Here is a 21,941-nt window from a genome sequence, read left to right as displayed (position 1 = left end):
CCTAATGCCTTTCACAGAGAAATGGAGTTGAAAGCAGTAGAGTATCACAGCTTTAAAATTTGAGGTAACACAGGAGTAGTGGAAAACCATTTACTGTGTAATGATCTCCTGTGCCCAGACAGCTTCTGAGACCCTATTAACGGCAAATTTAAGATACACTTTCAAAAACAGGTATAGTTTTAAAGATGAAAAAACGCACTGCAATTTCATGTCTATTAGTTTTGTCCTGCTATACCAGCTTAACCAGGAACAAATAAGGAAAAGGCAGAACGGATCAAAAGGTGAGGAGAACACCTCCTAACACCTAAGACAAAAGAAGGTAACCAGTGACAGAACCTGTGATCAAATTTAGGTAAAACAGACAATTGCTAAAAAAGACCCCCTCAAATCTGAAACATTTCCTAGTGAGTTATTTCATTAAATTCACAACATATTATAGCCTTTGGGTTTTGTACTTGTATTACATCTTGATCAATCAAAAATTTAACTATACAAAGATGGATACAAAAGAATGAACCTTAAAATGTCTGTTTGCCTCCCAAGCTGCTCTATTCTAACTTTTGTTGATCTTAACTCAACTAAACAAGGTAATCACTTTGAAAATAACAATATAACAGAAATTGTTATTGATTTATACACATTATTTTTTTATGTTTAGTCATATAGATGAGATAAATATGTTATATATTTATTGATTGTTCTTCAGTCAGAAGAATGCAAATTCTACACCTTTCTCTATAACACACTATTTGGATTGCATTAGAAAAGGACTGGCTTACTAAAAAAAAAAAAAATCCCACACCAAAACACAATAAACTCAACTTGCAAAGTATCCAGAACTACTCTGTAAGAGTAAAATACAGCAAATTCAAAAGCCAGAAGACACTACTTCACCTGTCTTCTAAAACCTTGATAGTGTCATGAAGTGCTTTTTGCTGTTCTCTGAGCTGTTGGTTCTTGGTATAGAACTCTTCAAGCCTCTCTGCATCCCTGAAAAGAGAAAGAGGAAAAAAAAGAGTTCTAGCTTTAAATTGCAGTAATTACTTGTTCACTGGAGAATTTTCTCTGGCATGTTTCATTCATATTCTTGGGAAATGTGATTAACATCAGCAAAACATTAAGTTGAAGATAAAACTAGTGTTTCTGATTAATAATAATTTACAAATGACAGAGGAAAGATGCAGCTAGTTTCGAATTCATAATACAGGTGATCTGTTACACCTGATTTTTGTTCAGGTAAAAACTAGAATTGATGACAGTCAAGACATAAAAGCTAACAATGTTCAAGCAACAATTTCAGAGAACAAACTCAAACACTTCTCTTACACTTTACTGTGTTGTGGAGCTGTTGGGAATCTAATGGGAGCTTTCACAATCGGGTCGTTTTGGTCTTGTTATATCTGTGAGTAAATTCTGCAGCGTAGCAAACCACATTAGATTTGAAAATCTCTGAAAAGTCTTTAGATCCATTAGAGGTTTACTTCCTCAAGAAGAAATTCTCTATGGAGGGTGTATTCCCATAATATGAATAAAGACAAGAGAAGTCTCTTTCCAAAACCCTCAGAAGCAGATGATCTTGTGGAAAATACCTTCTCTAAAAACTAGAACTAATTAATTAACAAGGAATGTTTTCTCCTTAAAAAAGCTAAGGAATAGTAGTAACGTTAACTTCCCAATTTTGGCTCCCTTTCAGTTTTATTATCAGATCACAACATCTCTTCAAGATGCAAACAAGGTACGAGTGACAAGCACACAATTATTTTCTACGGGGAAATTACTGTTCAGCAAAAGCTAAGTGCCTGAATCTGTGTAACATGACAATGACTAACTTCTGAGAAATTCCCAGCTGTTCTTTTTACCATGGAATCCCTTGTATATATCCATGAAAGCAGTTTGTTTCCAGTGTGCCTGAGATGGATTACTTGTGGAAGTCATGAAATTGGCTCAGGAAAAACTGTTAAGCACACACACACATCAGGAAATGAAAACATATTTAGTAACTTGTTGATACGTTATTTTACACAAACATACTTTTAAATTGGCACTATCCCTTTAACATATGTTTAGCCAACCACATTTTCATATTGCTGGCATTATGGTAGTATGAGAAACTCACAATCATGGGTCATAAAGTGAATGGGACAGCTGGAAACTTCTATAATGGTGTACAATCACAAGCATATTTTATTAATCCTTAAATTTAAGTACAGATGCTTTATTTTTCTTTACCATCACATAGACCCACATAGGCCATTCCAACTGCATATTCAACCTATAAAACAGTTACATGCAAACAGCATGAAGGACTATTTAAGGCTTGTACTTTTACTTGGGAAGGACAAAATATTAAAGATCTGTTACCTCAGTTCACTAACCAAGTGCAGCCACGCCATGGCAAAATTTGAAGCCTGACAAAAGCAGGCTGTATTTTCCTGATGTTTAGGGCATTAAAAAAAAAAAAAAAACTTCAACAAAAAACTAAAACTGCAAAAAATCCCCTCATTTTTTCTGTTTCTGCCACTCACAGGAGGCTTAAACTAGCAAATTTAAAAATTGTTTCTCGCTAATTCTAAGTAATTCTATGTCATTAAGTCATTTGCCATAAATAAGTAAGACATTAATATACACTAATACTACATGCCTCTCACCTAAACCCTGTAAAATGCCCTGTGAAGACAATAAAACAACAGAAGGAACTAGGCTGCTGGTTGGGGGTTTTTCCCCTTAAAATTCTAGTGCACCTGATAAACATGACTGACATTTTTGGCTGTGAAGGCACTGCATAATGTCTGGTCTCTGACCTAGGGTTTACAAGTCATTAGCTCCAATGCTGGAGTGGGATACAAAATAAGGTGCTCATTGTCAGCTGATTACCAAGTTTGAAATACTAAACCCCAGGTATTCAGATGCAGCAAGGAGAACAAGACCTCCTATGTAACAGTACTGTATCTACAATATGGCAGTTGTAGAAAGATTCCAACAAATAATGATTAACTTATCTGGTATTTGTTCAGTCACAGCACTGATAACATTTCTCATCTAGAAAACTGACTGATCAATTGAAGATTCCAGAACATAGAAGCAATTTATGATACACCAGGCAAATATCAAAAGCAATAGATAATTTCATCATTTCAGAGTAAAAAATGAACAACTACTGAATTTATAAATTATACTTAAGAAATACACCCTGTAAACAGCTCTGTACATCTTCAGATGACTTCAGCTGAATTATTAAAGTAAGCAGAGTTTTTTACACATCTAAAGGAAGAATCCATGAAACCTTAATTGATCTTACAAGAATTGCAGCTCATTAATGGGACTCTGACTCTCCTTTAATAAATTAGATCATTAGGATGAGTACTTACAAGCATCTTTCCTTTTTCAACTTAGATATTTTCAGCTGTAAGCCTGAAAAGTAGAAAGAAGAAATTACATGTTACAGAATTCTGATTTTAAAAAATGAGTGAGACAATAAATTAACTCCACCTTTGCCACTGCCATCGGCAAAGAGAGACAAAAAATATGGAGAGAAAAAGGTTCCTTCTGGACTTTTTGAGTGTGTTCTACAGGATCCTGGAAACAAACATAGTCATTGTGATCTCCAGGAAATATGAACTTCTTAAACAAACATACAGATTTCCACTTACACAAGTAAACAAACACCTTTGTGAAATAACCATACATGAATAGCCAGCACTGTCAATTTATTTTCATTGACTCTGCCCACATAAGTAGCATAAAATATGTTCTGAGTGTGCATAAATTCATAATACTACACTTGAAATGAAGCATCCAGTCACTGAACTGAGAAATGCTTTACAGTGTATATGCATAAAGGAAACATTAAAAATATGTGATTCAAGGCTTTAAAGCACAGAAGATCAACATCCTTCTTTTGGAGATGTGCTCAGTCAAAGCTTCCTTGGAATATCTGAAGGTGAATTGAGGAATGATATTTCATCTGTAGCCCTTCTCCCATGAAGGGCTCCACACTCCTAACTATATATTCTGAGCAGAAGTAAAAAGGTTTGCAAATATAACTGATATTCTCAGCAGGAGTGGCCAGCTGACAGCCCAGGGGACAGAACACTGTCCAGCCAATCTGCTTGCGAGGTCTTGGGTACATTTGTATGTGCACAGAGACAAGAAGATATTTATTGTACAGAACAGTTTAACAAGCAGGACACAGCACTATGGAAATTTATGTGATATTAGCAACACACAAGCTGGCCATTCCTATTCCAAATAAACAGAAATAATCAGACCCCAATGATGGAATGGTTTCTTACGCAGAAATCCAAGAGAAATTTTCATATCATATCAGAAAGTTACATAACATTTCCTAGCATGTTTATTTTCTTCCAACTATGAAAAGTTGCTACCAAGTTCAGGTTGAACATCAGGTGTCTTGTAAGCTTTCTTGCAAAAGCAATATGAATTTAGGATCGCAGGATAAACTTATAAAACCAGAACACTAGTAAGAAAACTTCAGACTGCTTTGAATTTAAGCCCAAATACACAGCTGATACTGTGTATCTTACTATAGAAAATGTAGGCTAAGGCAGCTAACAGACTATTTTTCCTCCCCTACTACACTCAACTAGGAACAGCTCTAAGGGAAAAATTAATTGCTTGAGAAGGTTCACTCTTCAGGCCACTTAAAATGTCACGCCAGCCACAGACTCAGTGAACCCATACTTGCTACAAGATGCCAGCGAGACAATGAGTTAAAAATGCAGACAGACTACTTTAAAAAAAATCTTAGAAGTATAGCAAGATTTCTTTTATCTCCAAGTGTTCAGCACCTGTGAGACTTTATGTTCTATCATGCAGATCAGCACAGAAAGAGGGTTTATTTTTTTTAAGTAGTTGCTATTCATCAAGTCAATTAGGCATCTGCAATTAGAACCCCTATAAAGCTTGCTTTAAAGCTGCTCCACGCCCATCGGAAGGAATGAAGCTGCACAACAATGCACCTCCTGTATGAACAGGTACTCTGTTCAGCAAGTATTTAGGATTGTAACTTTGGCAACCTGAGCGACCAATTGAAGAGGCAGGGCTCAAAAGGCCCAGTACTGTGCTCCAGGTAACACTATCTCCCCTCTCACCTGAATTCGGGACAAACTAAACTAGTTACTTAAAGATTGCATTTTTTCTTAGTTCAAATGACTGCAACGAGAAAGCAGGAAACCAGCCTGTCACATTTATCCAAGAGCCATGAATTACTACATCTGTTGCAGTCTCTTCCTTTTGCTTTTCCAGAGCACTGAGAGTTTTTAAGCAGGCTCATTTAAGGAGCTTTGCTTTTTCAAGTTTCCTTATTTAACATAGGGAACACATAAAACTCTGTGGAACTACACAATGCCCCTTCCCAACTCAATTTTATCTTTTGCACAATATTTTTACAGAATAGACAAGCTGTAGACCATATTAGACCATTTATTACCTAAAGTTTGTAAGTGCATTAGTAAATGACTCTACACCTATTAAAGCAACGGAGATCTCCTTTTGACTATCATTAGGCAGATGAATTAAACACTATTTTATGAAAGTTGCTATTTGATTAGACTACATAGCTGTAATATTTCAATTAATGGCTATGATAATTCCTGTTCTGATGAATTTTCAAATGCATTAAATGCACTTCCTTAAAAATGACAGTGCCTGGGAAGAGTGCAGAATCTTTATCACTGAAGATTTCTTGAAACAAGTTGGACAGGCTACTGTCAGCAGTGACGCAGACATAATCCTACCTCAAGGGTACAGAGATGGACTAGATGACCTTCTAAAATCCCTTCCAGCTCTGTTTTCTATAATTATTTACTTTTGAGGAACTTCCAGCCATTTCCTTTCCTACAGCAATCCATCAATGAGATTGCTTTACTCATAAGTTTCTCTCCTTCTATGAGTACAGTTTTTTCTCTGTTGATATCTGCTTTTCAGAGGTAAGCAGTAATTAAAAAACTAGGCTATTTCTTGTACATAAAACACTGCTCACATTTCCATGCTGATATATATATTTTAGTACAGAGTTTTAGATTTAAATTAATCCTCAGAAACCATCTTGATAAGATCCACACATAGCAAGACTCTATATAATTATTACAAGCAAGACATAAGAATTACCACCTGTAGAAATAAATCAGTTTATAAAAAGCATTATTAAATTCCTTTGAATCTTCTGGGCACTATGCAAGAATCCCACACATTCTAGGAAATAAAAGCCAATAGTTTTAATGACCATTATTCTGAGCTTTTGAGTGTTTCTGAACTCCATGAAAAGTCAACTGACACTGACCATACCCAAAATCTTTGGAAAATGGGATGGAGGGGTCCTGCCCATTGTCTCATAATGAATTTAGGTTAAATAATAGCTATTTTGGGTGTAGAAGGCTAAAATTTGATATTTTTTGGAAGTGATCAGTTTAAAAGAACAAGCTGGATTTATTTACATCAGAGTGGAAAAAAACATCCTTTACAATAATATAGTAATATCAAAATTCAATAAAATCCCTTTCAAACTGCATGAGTTTGAAGCATTCTTCAATCTACATTCTATAGGTATAACTTCTATACACAACATGTCTGACTATGTTAAGTTCATGTGTTATAAATTCTACTTTTCATGGATATTAAATAAAAATAATTTCACCATTTCAGTGTTTAGCACATTGTACATGCAAAAAGCTTTTCCAACAACTACTAACTTTCCCTTAATCCACCTTCCACCACCTTTAAAATAATTTTTGCTGACATTCAGATTGGAAACTCATGAGTCAATTTTAATTCTTATTTATAGACTTCAGAAACAAGCAAAGTCTAGGCAAGTCTCTGTTTGATGTTTCTAAAATATCTTCCAGTACCATTTTCTATAAGAAGATCCCCACCTCCTGAAAAAATTAACTATCCTTCAGGCATGCCTTTGATGTTATCATGGAAGACCTAATTTTGCCTAACACGGTGTGGGACATACTGACAAAGGGCTAGGCATGAAAAAGACTGCCTGGTGGCAAAATTACCTGGCCACACCCTGCACGCATTCTAAAGAGTATCTTGCTTGCATAAAGAAAAGCCACACTTGAAAATCACGTGCTGCACACCCCAAGAAACTAGAGAAAGGGTCATTTAACATAAGTCTCTACATCAGAGCTTTTTGTTTGTTAAGTTTTTGTTGTTCAGACATGCCATAGATTGCCAGATCCCATTCTGTCAGTACTTCCGCATTTATCTGTGGTTGACATCACACCCACTCCAAAAAGAACCATCAACAATTTAAAAAATAATTATTTAAAAAAGTTAATTTTCTGTGTGTTTTGGAACACAATATAAAACTGTAGTTCATATGTTAATGTAAAGAAATGCTACTGTCTGCTATAGTTTTCTTTCCAGTTGCCATATTGGTACATGCTTTTTGGTTGCTTGTTTGGTCTGTTTTTTTTTTAATAATCAACAGCAAAGTGTCACAGCCCAGTGCTGCAAATTATTGAATCAAGACTTTCAGTAGGAGACATGTAACATCTATTAATTATAAAACAATCTCCAAGAGTTTTTGAAACCAAGAAGTGATGGGATAACTGGGCCAAAATGGACAGACCTGAAACTGTTTTGAGGCTGGTAGAAATAACCAAGGCCACTGAAATGGTCTGGGTAAAGACCCACTTGCATTATTAAAGCTCTTAAATCACGAAAACTCACCCATTTTTATTCCAGCCTAATATAAATACTATTCCATACATAAGGATAAACTTGTTAGAAGATACAGTCCAATACTCTTTCAATTCCATCCAAAAGAATGGATGATGTGACCTTAGATTAGGAGAACAAAATGTTAACTTATTTCATGTTTTTAGCAAAAAGCCCTTATGAACAGTCCTTGCAAAACAATATTACAGTAACAATACGTATGGTGCAATAATTCATCTTTTCTGAATTACTGAAGAACGAACAGACATTAACAGCCAATCTGCAATAAAACTGTTATTACAAATCACATAATGTAAGAATAATCATATTATAAAAACATTATAAATTTTGCTGAGGAAATCTGGAACGCTAAAATCTGAAGAAATAATTTTCACTTCAGTAACATTAATCTGCAGTGATTCTGCACAAGTTAGGGGAAATAAACAACACAAATAATTTTAATGTATCTGAAGCAACTAAAGCCAAAAATAAAATAATCTATTAAATAACATGGTTTGGAAATTTGAATGATAATCCATTAAAGGTAAAGTAACACATAAATATTTTGTAGGGAAGCAGAGACTCCACAGAACATTGTGTTACTTTTTCTTCACTGACCTAGCAAATCATTTATACGTGTTGATAATTTAATCCTGTTAAACCAGGCTTAGGTGGTCAAACTCTAAGGACTCTAAGGATTACTCATTTGTAATCATTGGGTCCAACTTTCTGCACAACTGAAAACATTAAAAATCTATTTAGTTCCATGCAGAGCACTTTGGTTCAAAGTTTTCCTGTGGGAACTGACAAACACCAACTTTAACCTAACAAATCCAACCTTCAATGATTTACCTTGTACTTCTTTATCATGACATTCTTTCAGTTTGGACCACAGTTCTTTGAAGAAGTCTCCTGTAGGTTCTGCAGAACTAGGGCTCCCACAGGTTCCTCCAGATGCACTCATCTTGCTTTTTTCTGCTCCCAGCTTCTTTGACTTGCAGAACTGGCTCACTCTCAAACTTTGTATTTTAAATTACATAGTTATGAAACTGTTTCTGAAGAGAGGGGTACGTCTGTAACAACAGAATGATAACACTTTTAAATTGATCAGAGCACAACTTGTAGCCATGGATGAAATGCAAAGTTTACTGTCTATCCTTGTTGAGGATATATATTTATATACTTTCACACTGACAGTCACCCTGAAGGCTTGGACAATTCTAAATATTTTGCTGCAGGCAATTACAAGCTCACAGAATCTTCCTCCCCTTCAAAAGCTATCAACTTAAATTTAGATTAAAATACTTTGGAGTCATTATTTTTTCCTATCTAAAGATACAGTTACACCGAATTCCTGTTTTCCAAAAGTAAGCCATAGTACCAAAATCTGGCTGCCAGCAAAAAGTTTTATCAGAGATGGATTTGTTTATATACATCCTTTATATAAACTTGGATTCAAATGACACCCTTTTGCAAAGAAAAGCTCACATCTCCTTGAAGTCTTCATAATTCTATATTACAATTATTCCCATTCCCTGATAAAAAAAAATGGAGAGTAATCACAAAAAATTTATAAATCTCCAAAACATTAATATTTGAGAAGAACTATCAAAGTCAGATAGCTCTGTCTCAGAAGCTTGACTGCCTACAATTTTTAGGATAATCTTATCCATAATTCTCACTTGTTTTGAAGGCTTCTTAACAGAGATGATGCCTTCAGGCAAACTACAGAGGAAGCATGGTACTCACATCTGGCTCTGAGCCAAGGTAAGATTCAATTCTACCAGCACTGGGTGTCCAATGCTGAAATACTCCTGTAATCTCTGTCCTTCAGTTCCCTCTGTGTGAAACTGGACATTCCAAGTTTTCCCCATTTTTATGCAGTCAATTTTAAACAAACACTTTTGAACAGGGACTGTCATTACCAGGTGGACATAGCTATCTCTATGACTTTGTAATTTAAAATGCAGTAAGGAAAAAAAAAAAAATGCTAGGTATTTTGTGCTAATCCTAAATTAGCAACTTGAGCAAGCAACCCACCATGCCTTTACTGCCAAATGGAAGGAACAATTTGCTCTCACATTTTTGAGGTGTAAGTTACAGTTCAAGGTCCATGATTAGTCAAGAAGCTGCATTTCCTATCTTGAGAGACTTCAAACAACTTAAAGAATATCTGAATGCAGCTACTGGTTTAGCTGGTCCCCCAGATTCACCACAATCAAATGTTCAGTCCAGTGGTCAGTAACCAAGTGTAGGGCCTGGAGGCTTTGGTTCCACTCTCCTGTCTCATCTCTCTGTGCACTGTTTTAAGTCACTTTTTTTTTCAGTCTGACTGTCAGAACATTATTCTCAACAGAAACACTTGAACTGTAAGTTTTCTTTAGCATAAGGATACATAAATGTTACAATAATGCAGCTGGCAGCTCCACATTTGCTTTAACCTTCTCTGTCCATAGCAAATTCAGTGACTGTTTCAGGATATGGCTTCAAGTCTGCAAATGTTATCTTCAGAGAAATCCTTAAGAGAAAATTAAATTACCCTTTGAAATCAGCAATGCCTACGAGTCTTCAACAGAAGCTGAACAGTAATTTGCTTGCATTGTTGCAGCTGAAATGCTCCACTTTGTGTGCAGCCACATTAAGCCATCTTACAACACTCTGTGGAAACAAGTGCCTAATGACATTAAGAATGGCTTTTAAACTCCTGCTTTGCACCTTCAACAGATGTTTCAGGATCAAGCTTTTTCTCTATCAAGCACACGCCTGCTTTCACTCACTGTTTCCGATTTAAGTATCTCAGATGACTCATTTCCACGGAGAAGTCATCTGACTCTAGACAGCAAATGGTGTCCATAGTGTTTGTTTTGGGTTTTTTTCCCCCAAGATGACTAAAAAAAAAAAAAAAAAAAAAAAAAAGCACAAAACTCGCTCAGAGTTTCTGCAAATTACTAGCACATCAGCCGACTGCAAATAGGAAAAAAGGGCAAGGCATTTTCCCAAGCTTCATCTGCTTCAAGATCCCAAAATGATACATTGCTTCCTACAGGTGTTCGGGCCTTTGAAGGGCCTGGGCAGCTGCACAGGTGTAAAAGTGATGGCTTAGTCTCCAGCCCTAAGAAAGTGCTTTCCAGTCCTTGGGGGAAAAAAACTCCAGAGCTGGATGTTCGGACACTCGCAGGCAGGGACATCACTGGAAGCTGCTGGAGATGGGGGTGGAAGCACAGCGCCAGCCCCTCTCCGGATGTCCTGCTTTGCTGCTGTCCCGCCGCCTGCCGCTTCCATAGAGCCACCTAAAAGCGTCCATTTCCCTCTTCTTCCACAAACCAACTCCCTCCGGCACCGTAAAGCTTTCCACGGCTTCATCAGTGATTTGCCTCCTGGAATCCATCAGCACCGATAAAGGCGCCGAGGCCGCTTATCAGTGTTGATGCCTCTCCGCCCCTCGGGACTCTGGGCGCCCTCACCAAAAACCACCGGCTGCTCCTACAAACTCAACTCTCCTGTACCTCCCGGCGGTCAACTTTGTTCTCCTTTCCCTCTCGCACGAACACCGCACAGAAAACTCACTCGAAAAGACACGCCGGGATGCTCTGGGAAATCCTGCCATGACCAACACCTGGGAGCTTCCCGCCAGGCTCGGGTCACACCCCGCAGCCGGGACGCCAGAGGAGCGGTACGGCATGTCCCACACGCCGGGAGCCTCCCAGACGGAGAGGATGGGCTCCCTGGGGCAGGCGGGGCAGCGCCCGGCGGGGACCCGGGCCGGGGCCGGAGGGGCTGTGGCGGGCTCGGGGCCGGAGGGGCTGTGGCGGGCTCGGGGCTGCGGCTGTGGCGGCCCCGGGGCGGGGCGGGGCGGGGCGGGGCGGGGCGGGGGCGGCGCGCTCGCGGTCTCTCCCCGGCGGAGGGACGAGCGGAGCGCGCGCCGTTACCTGGTTGGCTCCCGGCGGCTCCGCGCGCCAGCGGCGGGAAAAAAAACCATAATAATTTCAGCGAGCGCCCAGGGAGGCGGGGCGCGCGGGGAGCTCTCGCGAGGTTTCCTCGGTGCTCTCGCGAGACAGCGGCTGCGTGAGGGTTTGAGTGTCCCGCCCCGGCGGCCACCGCGGGGTTTGGGTGGTGGGTGCGACGACAGTCACAGTGTCACAGCGTTAGCTGGGTTGGAAAAGACCACTGAGATCATCGAGTCCAGCCTTGGACCAAACACCACCGTGTCAGCTAGATCATGGCACAGACTGCGACATCCAATCTTTCCTTAGATGCCTGCAGGGAGGGTGACTCTACCACCTCCCTGGGCAGTCCATTCCAATGTCTAATCATCCCTTCTGTGAAGAAATTCTTCCTAATGTCCAACCTAAGCCTCCTCTGCAGCAACCTGGGGCCACTTCTTTTTTGTCCCGTCGCTTGTTGCCTGGGAGAAAAGGTTGACCCCAGCTGGCTACAGCCTCCTTTCTGGTGTTTGTAGAGAGCGAGAAGGTCTCACTGAGCCTCCTCCAGGCAAAACGCCCCCGGCCCCCTCAGGGCTCCTCATGGGAATGTGCTGCAGACCCTGCTTTGCTGCCCTTCTCTGGACTCCCTCCAGCACCTCAACGCCCTTCCTGAACTGAGGGGCCCAAGCCTCACAGCCTCACCAGTGCCGAGTACAGGATCCTGCTGGCCGCACTATTTCTGACATCAGCCTGCTGGTTTCGGTGTAAAGAGGATCATTGGGGTGTACAACTGTGCCAGAAGTGGCCTTGCCTTTAATGTTGCACTGTTGAATTTATTCTGTGCCCCAGGATTTGTAATCTCTTCGCTGGGGTTTACACACAGAAGTACGTGGGGGGGGCTTCCCCTCATCCTCTTGATCTTCACTCTTTCCATGGCTCATCATTTTACTGTACAACAAAGCAGCCTAGGCATTTTTTTGTGTTTTATGTGGGTATGGAAACCAGTAGGCACATATAGTTAGCACAGTCGAGGCTGCTGAACTTTTTTGTCACTTCTCAAAAAATTATTTTTTTCCTAAATTGCAGATTAATATTCCTTCATTCATTGGGACCTGCCCTGCTGTCTGCAATGAGATAAAGCCCTTGATTTTAGGTAGTTCTTAGTAATGAAATAGAAACAAAACAGTTTTTCACTATTACTATTCTGCCTTCACATGATTCCACTGGACCATTTTGGCGCATGTAGGAATTCTTGCAGAGACAGCTTGGTTGCATGACTAGAAGACATACTATTGATCAGTTTGGAAGGGGGAGTACTGCAAACATTCTAGATTGTTAATAGTAATATTTTAGAAGTTAATTCTCCAGGTGTTTCATAATTGTTAGTAGCTGTTCCATCTAATTCTTTTTACATTACTCAGACCACTCAAGTGTCAAGAAAACATCATAAATAAGGAGCTACAACATAAATTAAATATATAAATAAGAATAATACCTCAACATTTTTGAGGTATTTTGAAATACTGTAAGACAGGAGATGACACATGATTCAAGCTTCAAATCTGTTGTTGCCCATTGTTGAAAATATTCTTGTTTTCCCATCAAGTATGTACCATTAATTCTGAAGTATTTTGAAAAAATCTTCTACTTAACTTTTTTGCTCATTTCTCATCATTGTTTAACCTCTTATTTTTCAACTTAAGTAAAATGAAAATGTTGTTCAGAAGCTCAGCAGCAGATTACTTATCAAATTTTAAGTTTGATCCATTATCAGATCAGTAGACATATGGTGGAACTAAAATTAGCTACGTGTTTTGGAAGAAGCTGTCATGTTATAATGGGTTGTGACAGACACTCCAGTCTTTCTAAATAGTGCTTATTGGCAGCTTTTATTCTGCTTTTGAAACTTCTGTAATCTAAAAGTTTGTGATGTAGGCAAGTAATCATTTCCTCATGTTAAGAGAAGCAGATGTCTTAAATCTATGCACAGATCTGATAAGTAGCTATAAAATAGCCCTCTTGCTGACTGATCAGATACTTTACCATAAACTGTACCTTTCTTACTATTTATAGGAAGCACTCGGGCAAATAATTATGTCATCCCTTTTATTTCCCAATAAACCCTGAGCTGTTTGTTTTTGTATTCCCTCATGTTGATCTTTAGAGCAATATAAGTCCAGTGGCTTCTACAGCGTTATCCTTATCTACTCCACAGTAAATGAAAACAGAGTAACGCTAACGGTTGAACTTTACTTTTATCTCCCTTCCAGATTTATTTGATTTTATATACTCCCTAATCACATAGTTGGCCACTGAATAGATTCCTGGCTCATTGAACATGCTAGAAAACTACTGGAGAGTCTGATATTCCACATTCACACACTGGGTGTCTTAAGATGACTAGTCTAACTGGAACTGCATCTCATTCACCTCGTAAAAGTAAACACACACACCTAGACAATAAAACTGTGGGAAAAATGCTTCACCGTTGCTGCGCTTGAACAGATACAAAACTTCCTGTGGTGTCATGGCTCATGTCCAGATTTCAAAATAACCCTTACTGTGGCACGTTGAACTAGGTGACAGAACACTTATCCATGAGCAATTCTGCAAAAAGGGAATTTTGTTTTGTCCTAGCCCATTTTAGACCTGGATGGTCTGAAATGTTTAATCCTGTAGTAGTATGTGGAGCTGTTGATTTTCAGTTACAGTTTAGTGGCAATGCCTTTCTCCTTGATGAGTGGACTGTTTACCAGCAAATCAGCTAAGAACTGAAATCCTATTGTAAGAGTACTGCGGTGTTGCAGCACAGATAAAACTAAAAATAGCCTTTAATTCACACACACCCCCCTCCCTTTTTGAGGAGTAGTACAGAGGCTGCATCAGTGTTTCTAACCACTCAGGTAGCAGCAGATGGCCTAGTTCACTGCATATGCATACAGAGTAGGGCTAAAACGCATTAGCAGAAAGCTTATTTTTTGTTTGTTTGTTTCTATGGCTTTAAATTTAGATGTAAAGATTAAAACCAGATTTGAATTACAATAGGAAGTCCAATTTAAATATTTTATTTGCTTTATGCACAGAGGTAACTATTTCATTCTTTGCATATATATATATATGTATAAAATAAAATAGTGAGATCCTTTTGTATTTGCATCGGATTTAATAGATCACACATACATATACATGGCCAATGTGTTCACAACCTCCTCGACTTGCACATCTGCAAGGATAAATATATTATTAACTCTTTAGTCATGTTCATTTAATCTACTTTATGTTACAATTGCCAGTAAGAACATCAAAGGAGCCAACTTCAGATGCAGCAAATAAGAGTATGTGGCACAGTTCAGCTGCTACCTAAATGGAATTTGAACTGGAAGTGTAGGAACTGGAAGTGCTCTGAGTAGCATGATTTCTTACAGATGGGAGGACACACAGACAACAGACACCACCACTCCTGTCTCTCACAGGTGGTTACTTTCTCTGGAAAAATAGAGAGAAGCCACTCCATCCCCCTACTAGTTGAATTTGATTCTTCTCAAGCTGCTTGCGTAGCCACATTTGAAACTGAGCCAAGATCAAATTCCCCAATGCCAGTAACACTGTTCATTTTAAGGAACTCTCTTCTTTGAAGTGCTTTCACTGCTCCTCATCTATAGTAAGAACCTGGCAGGGCTTATTCAACTCAAACTCTCAGGTCTCTTAGGAAGCCTTGATGAAAAAAAAAAAAAAAAAAAAAAAGGCGCAACATGAGGGATGCTGTTGCAGGACCCCAGTGCAGTGTTCCTGGTCCTCAGGCTCTATGCAGCAGCACCTATTTGTGTTAGCTGCATGCGGAAATGTTTTGTTCATACGGATGTTTCTCAGGGTAACATGACCAGTTTGAGTAATTATGTGTATTTATCTCAGCTTTGGAAGGCTGAAGTAGAAGTTAACAGATCTGTGCGAAAAATCATGCCACCTACCTTTTACTGTAGTGAACAACATGAATTCAGGGACAGAAAAGAAACAACATATGGGAAGTAATATTTTACTTACCATCTGGGAGAAAGAAATCCCCAGACAATAACCCCTGTGCTTCCAGCCACCTAAAAAAGAAAGGCAGCTGAGGAAAAACCAAATAAAACAGAACATATAAACTGTAAAGAATGGAAAGCAGCATTTTGAAAAAATGGTTTATTGAGTTTGAATTTTAATTATATTCAAAATGTTCTGTGTTAAAATCCTATGGCTTTAGAAATCAAAGCTCACTTGTAGCATTTTATAGGCTCTACATAGAGTTCTTGTGCTGACCATACAGTTCAGCCAGCTGTAATTTTTCTTTGGAGAATGGCTTATCCCTTAGCAAGTTTTCCTTACATATTTGATAGCAGAATCAACTGAGAATATAAGAAAATTAAACTGTTTTTTCCTGATGAATATTATCAGCTTCTGACAACATTTTCCTATGTTCTTTTCTGTTTATCTGCACTTTGAAGAAAAAAAATTACATGCGCACAGTGCTGTGCTGATAATGAGAAGGTGAGAATCACAGTGCTGATATTGAGGTGATTTCACTTCATTGATTTTTTTAAGAGGCTCAGGAGGCCTTTTTCTTGGCACTCTACAAAAGAATAATATTAATTTTAGCTTCAACCTGGAAATAGCTGGCAGTAGACATAATTGAAGCTTCCTGTTGTGTGAGTACCATAAAGTCTTACATAATCCTGTATAGATATTTTGTATCTAGTGGTTTGTATCCACTGATTCTGATATGGGGTTTTTTCACATCACAAAAGAGAATAGTAATTGTTTTGCTTAAAGTTAGATAAAACCAAGAATTCCTGGGAGACGGAAGTAGCTGTGTGATTGTTTTAAAAATGTAGCTACACAGATATTGAAAAGATTCACATTTACTTAAGTTAAAGAGTTATTTTGTCCTAACAGGCATGACAAAACCTGTCTTCATTCCTTTCTATTCAGCTCAGCAAGTAGTTCTGTGCTCCACTAGTTAATCAGTTACCAGATTCCACAGCTTTTGTTTTTACACTGTTTAATTTTTCTTATTTGACACAGAACCTGTGAATGGATTCAGCTGCAGATACAGGTACAACTTTCAGGTCATACTCTTTATGACTAGCCCTGCTTTTTATTGCCATTACTACCACCACTAGTCACTCTAAACAGGTAAATTTCTAATAAGTATGTAGAAAGAAAAGCAGTAAGAATGACAAGTAAGTTTCCTATCCTACCATGAAACAGATAAATCTAGGCTTAAGTAGCTCACTCTATAAAATTGAACAATTAAAATTTTACTCTGGTAAGAATTAGTAACCACACATCTTACTCTAATGACACTATGCCTGATCAAAACAGTGCTGTTATGTGACAGGGATTATAAGAATACTGTATAAGAGAAGACCAATAAGAAATACTTAAGTGAGCTGCTCAAAATACCAAGTCATTGGCTGTAGAGTTTCTGTCTCTCACTCCCATGCTAGGCTCATTGAACTGTCTCTGCAGTAAATCCTGCAGACAGAGCAGATGATGTTGAGCTGCACACAGAAGGCTCAAACAGCTGCAATTACCGAAATCCTGTCAACAAGTGCCATAGAGACTGGCAGTGCTCACACACATTAAGGAGATAGCCACTATACCACTTCAAGCATCAGAGAATTTTTTTGCTTAAGGTTATCTTAAATTAATTTTAAAGAAAGATTTTCAAAACTCACCCTTCTGTTTGAATTGTGAAAAGTTCTGCTCTTGGTCGGGGTGATAAATATTTACTATTGACTTCCCCTCCAGCTATAAACCTCAAGTGTAAGTGAGATGAGGAAGCCACTGTGGACCACACTAGAGAATGCCGAGAGGAGATCTGCTGCACCTAAGATATATACAATGTGCAATGGATAACCTAATATGCCTTTCATTTAACTGGCTGGGCAGGTTTCTGCATTCTGGAGAGCATGGAATCATACCAGAATTTGTTGGCATAACAGGCCCGTCAGACCGGTTCCCGGGGCACCCAGGAACCTGCTCAACCAGTCTGCATCAAAGGCCGGCCCAACATGCTGCAGCTCAGCTCGGCTGGGGAGGCTTCTGCGCCGCGAATTATTCATGCCTCTGTCAACTCCCTCGTACTACTCAGAGAGAATGATGTAGCCTCCAGCAAAATAATTTACTGAGGGGTGGGGGAGTGATACATCCTTATGAAGCGTAGCAAGATCTTATTGTTATAAATTTTGTTTCATTTTATATGCAGATGAACTGGGCTAGAGGTCTGCCCAGCATAAGTGCAAAGAGAAGCAGAGAAGGAAATTCGTTTTTTTTTGTTTTTTTTGGTGGTTTTTTTTTTTTTTTTTTTTTTTTTTTAAATAACACTAACAGTATAGACTTATTATACTGGAGTAACACCAAATCTTTAGTGTGACCAGCTAACCCCCCCCCAACATTATGCACTAATTCAGATTTATTTCCAGTGCAAAGTATATTTACTGTGTGCATAGGACTCAGCATGCCTGTTACCACATGAGAGGCAGCACATTGGGAGCTTGCACAAGGAATATCCACCTTGTGACTTTGGTGAAGCCCTAGGTCTGTGCAACCTGACCTTGAATTACAGCACAGCCTGTTTCAAGGTGAAACAGGTCAGAGAACATGGCACGTATAGGCCAAGCTTCCATAACTGTGAGGAACTGCGGCAGTTGCCCTGCTACAGTAGCACATGGGCTGCAATTGCAGCTGTGCTGCTTCTTGTTCATGGCTGTGGGGCAAGAATAGTTGCACAGCAGTCCTGCATATTGCATAGTTATTCAGGGTGTAGGCAGAGATCAGCATATGCCCCAACAGAAGCCTGCATCTGTGTAAACTTTTTTTTTTTCAGATACAGATATAGGCCATAATTTTTAGATCTCCTGCTGTGATTCTCAGAGATGTTGAGTAAAATCAGTAAAAGCTGTAATTAACACTTTTGGAAATGTAATCATGGCTACATATATAACCAGTCTGCTAAACCTGTGCTTATTTTTTGTTTAGGCACCTAAAATTGGGCTTGAAAAGTTTCACCATATTGAATGTTATCAAAGACTGTGAGTAACTGTATAAAACTGTGTTTGTTCATAAAAGGATCCCACAGTGATATTTATAATTTTTTAGATAATCTTTTCTTACCAGTTTCAATAATAGTTACTAGACAATCTGTGATCAGAACAGGAAGTTACCAGCAAATTTGAACAGTGTTGTGTAGCAGTGTTTTCACCACTGACTGAATATAAAAGACAAGCTGATATTTGAATATATTTAGATGATTTTACTACAGGAAAGTAACCTTTCCTATAAAACTGCATTGAAAAGAAGGCTCTTTTCTGAAGACAGCTAACTGAGCTGAAATGCCAGATGTATGCTGTTTGTGCTTGCAGTCACATCACCTTAGGCTATGATTGCATACAGCTAAGCAGGGCTGGGCTGGGTCAGTACTTGGATAAGGGATTTACAGAAAGTCCGCTGCAGGAAGTGGTTTTGGTGATTCAGGAGGCTGTACTGAATAATCAGGCATCACTGCCAAATGTGATGGAGACCTTGGGTTCTGGGTATGCCCCAATCTTGGTGCCATATCAAATGGAAGTTTTTAAAGTCTCCAAAGCCCTTTCCACAAGCACTTAATCTTGAACTGTAAATCCCTATCCAATGTGAATGTACCATGTCTACCTACGATTTGAGTTTTATGAGTGTCACATAATTGGATGAACTGTGTAACTGATTAACACAAGTAAATTACCACCCAAAATAGCTGTGAGACTGTGCAATGTGGCAAAGGCTCTAAACTTATACTAGACTTAAGGAGGGCTGATGTGCTTCAAAGCTGGTCTACTTCCAACTATGTCAGCTCATCTAATAAAAGATACTGTCTGAAATATTCCTTTCTACATCCTGAGCTCATCATTGAACTTGTAGTCTTATAGTGAGCCTGATGGTGGGTCTTTAAAGGCATTGTATTTGCCATTGAACTCTTTATTGGACTCTGAAAAGTCTAGGGATGAAAAGGATGTTTACTGCTTCTTCCTTTCACTTGCAAGCTTAAAGAAGCTGGTTCTTTCTAGACTCTTTTTCCCCTCAAACAAAACGCACCAGGTACACCCCTTAGAGATTCAGCAGGGGCTTTTTCTTAGTTAGAGCTTCTCATACAGAGTTCCTGTCAGGATTGAGATTTTAAGTTATGCTTTTATATTCATTTCCACAAATTACAGAAATTTAATTTTTATAAGTAAAAAGCAAAAGTTTAAGACACAGAAGTCATTGTATGTATCAACACCTATTTTGACATCAGTTGACTCTTGTTCTCAGTCTCATAACAGTTTTAAATGTAGACTTACCACAGACATAAATATTGTAGTATCAGGCTCACTCAGAATTCTCTGAGAGAGAGTTTTCCCTCCTGAGGAAGGCAGTATAATTATCTGAAGGACCTATTTTTCTCTTATTTCAAATATAATTTGCATTGAATAGATTTCACAGATGAATTCTCTTCAAAATCAAACCTACTGTTACACCCTTTTCCAGGTGAGAATAAAGTTGTTTGTCATCTCCAGCTTCCATTAAGAAAAGTCTCATCATGCTTATCTGTGAACTCTACCAATTTATACAGTGATCCCATAAAATCTTCTTCAGGAGAGAAGTCTCAAGAGAGGTGCAATTCTGAAAAGTAAGACAGTATAAATGGTGCAGGCTTCAACTTGTTCTTATAGTGAAGGTATGCACAAACATTCATGTCTACAAGTATTCATTACAGAGAGTTTACAACATACCTCCCTGTAGCTATCAAAAGCTGTTCAGTATTCACCAGCAAATTCAGATAACACACATGCTCTCACCCCCTATCACAGTTAGGTATTATTTCTTTCCACTTGACAAGTCGTGTAGCAGTGTAAGGGCAGGAGACTGTTGGTTCATAAAGGGCATAATGAAAAGTAGGCCAAGTCCAACCTTGGAAAAGGAAGAGAGGTAGCAGCAGTTAATTTCTGACCTAGAGGCTAACTAGAGAAAAATGCCTTTAAGTGAGCCAAGGGATGCAACCTAAAGCATTTTTCATGGTTTCCTGAGCAAAAACAGGTTTAGAACTTGTTGCAACTAATTTGTTGATGACAACAGTTTCTCCTTTACCTTGTCTGAGACAGCAGGATATAAAAAACGAATTACAGGAGAACTATCACTATTCTCACTACAAAAGTAAGCCTGATACAAAAGCTTGCTATTTTTCTCTGAGAGGAAAAAAACTTGACATGTTACTATTTTTTGGTGTCTTACAGACATTTAGAACTACTTTGCCTTTTTAAAATGGAGATTAATCATTACAAAAGAGTGAATATTTGCTGTAGAGAGAGTTATAAAGCAGGAACCAGAAGAGGTGTTGCTGTCGTTGTTTAGGTGTCTGAATAATAAATACTTTTTTTGTTATTTGTCTTCTTTTTTAGATGCAACTGTATTAAGGAACAGGCTTTCTATATGAAGACATAGAAGCATGGGATATCATGGACTTCACAGTTTTCTTTTCACCTGCTGAAATTATTCAGCATAATTTTTCAGTCATATTTTATTTCTCTGTTTTGTCATCTAGACCTTCAGTTATTTTAAATATGAGAACTTTCTCATTCCTTGATCTATACTTATGGTATCCTCTGCAGGCCTTGGTCATAGACCTTAGAAAATCCGAGTAGATAGTCTACTACTCATTTGTCTTCTGTTTTACTAATACACCAGATAGTTTTGTTAAGGAGCTACAGTTTTTCTAGGAGTCTTGCTGAAATATTCTTAGCACATTAGATTTCTATTTGTGCCTCATATTGCAAAATGAAGTAATTGTTTAAATCTTCTTCCTGAAGAAAGACTCACTAAAATTTTCAATAGGTCTGTTTTTTAAAAAATAACGTGATTTGTTGCTTTCTGGTTCATTGAGTATCAGTGAGAAAATATATTTTTGTTTTGAAACCTAGTGTTAGTGAGACATTATCTTTTGTTACACTAGATGGATGTAAATGTATGTTCCAACTTTTCAAAAGCAAAGCTTTTGACTTCTGCAATTAATGTCTGTCAGAGAAAATTCCAAGCTTCTAAAGTTAGAAGGAGCTTTGCTAATGACTTTACTGAAGTCAGATTTTTAATCCTCTTATGTTGTCTTTCTTGTATGATAAAATAATTTTGAAAAAATTATTGTTCCAGTATATGTTTCTGGCTTGAGCTGTTAAGGGACCTGTTAAGGGAGCTACTCACTTTGTTAAGCAAGGGGGAAAGAAATTTAGGCAGGCATTTCTCTGTGGTGCAAGTCCATACACAGTATACAGAACCATGCTTTAT

At 38.4% G+C, this 21,941-nt stretch overlaps 1 protein-coding gene and 1 long non-coding RNA gene across 4 annotated transcripts in view; one reads left to right on the top strand and one right to left on the bottom strand.

Annotated features, from left to right (window-relative positions):
- Positions 1-17,461, bottom strand: part of RBBP8 (RB binding protein 8, endonuclease) — a 39,558-nt gene extending 22,097 nt beyond the window's left edge. Inside the window, exons 1-5 of one of the 3 annotated variants that reach the window (XM_083878134.1) lie at positions 17,324-17,461; positions 15,651-15,700; positions 8,539-8,759; positions 3,369-3,411; positions 895-990 (exon numbers count right to left, since the gene is read on the bottom strand). In XM_083878134.1, coding sequence (XP_083734260.1) covers positions 895-990; positions 3,369-3,411; positions 8,539-8,650 — 251 coding nt within the window. In that variant the 5' untranslated portion in view covers positions 8,651-8,759; positions 15,651-15,700; positions 17,324-17,461. Of the gene's footprint in view, positions 1-894; positions 991-3,368; positions 3,412-8,538; positions 8,760-10,127; positions 10,205-11,253; positions 11,449-15,650; positions 15,701-17,323 lie in introns of those variants that run through there. The other 2 variants (XM_083878135.1, XM_083878133.1) reach the window with 2 other exon arrangements.
- LOC310919040 lies at positions 16,502-21,547 on the top strand. Its single transcript, XR_014591780.1, has 3 exons — positions 16,502-16,698; positions 18,627-18,679; positions 21,062-21,547. It is a non-coding gene; the product is annotated as an uncharacterized lncRNA (long non-coding RNA).
- The last annotated feature ends 394 nt before the right edge of the window (positions 21,548-21,941 follow it).

Source organism: Zosterops lateralis (genome assembly GCF_965231275.1).
Source record: "Zosterops lateralis genome assembly, chromosome: 1".
Classification (NCBI taxonomy): domain Eukaryota; kingdom Metazoa; phylum Chordata; class Aves; order Passeriformes; family Zosteropidae; genus Zosterops; species Zosterops lateralis.
This window is presented reverse-complemented; position numbering and strand designations above follow the sequence as displayed.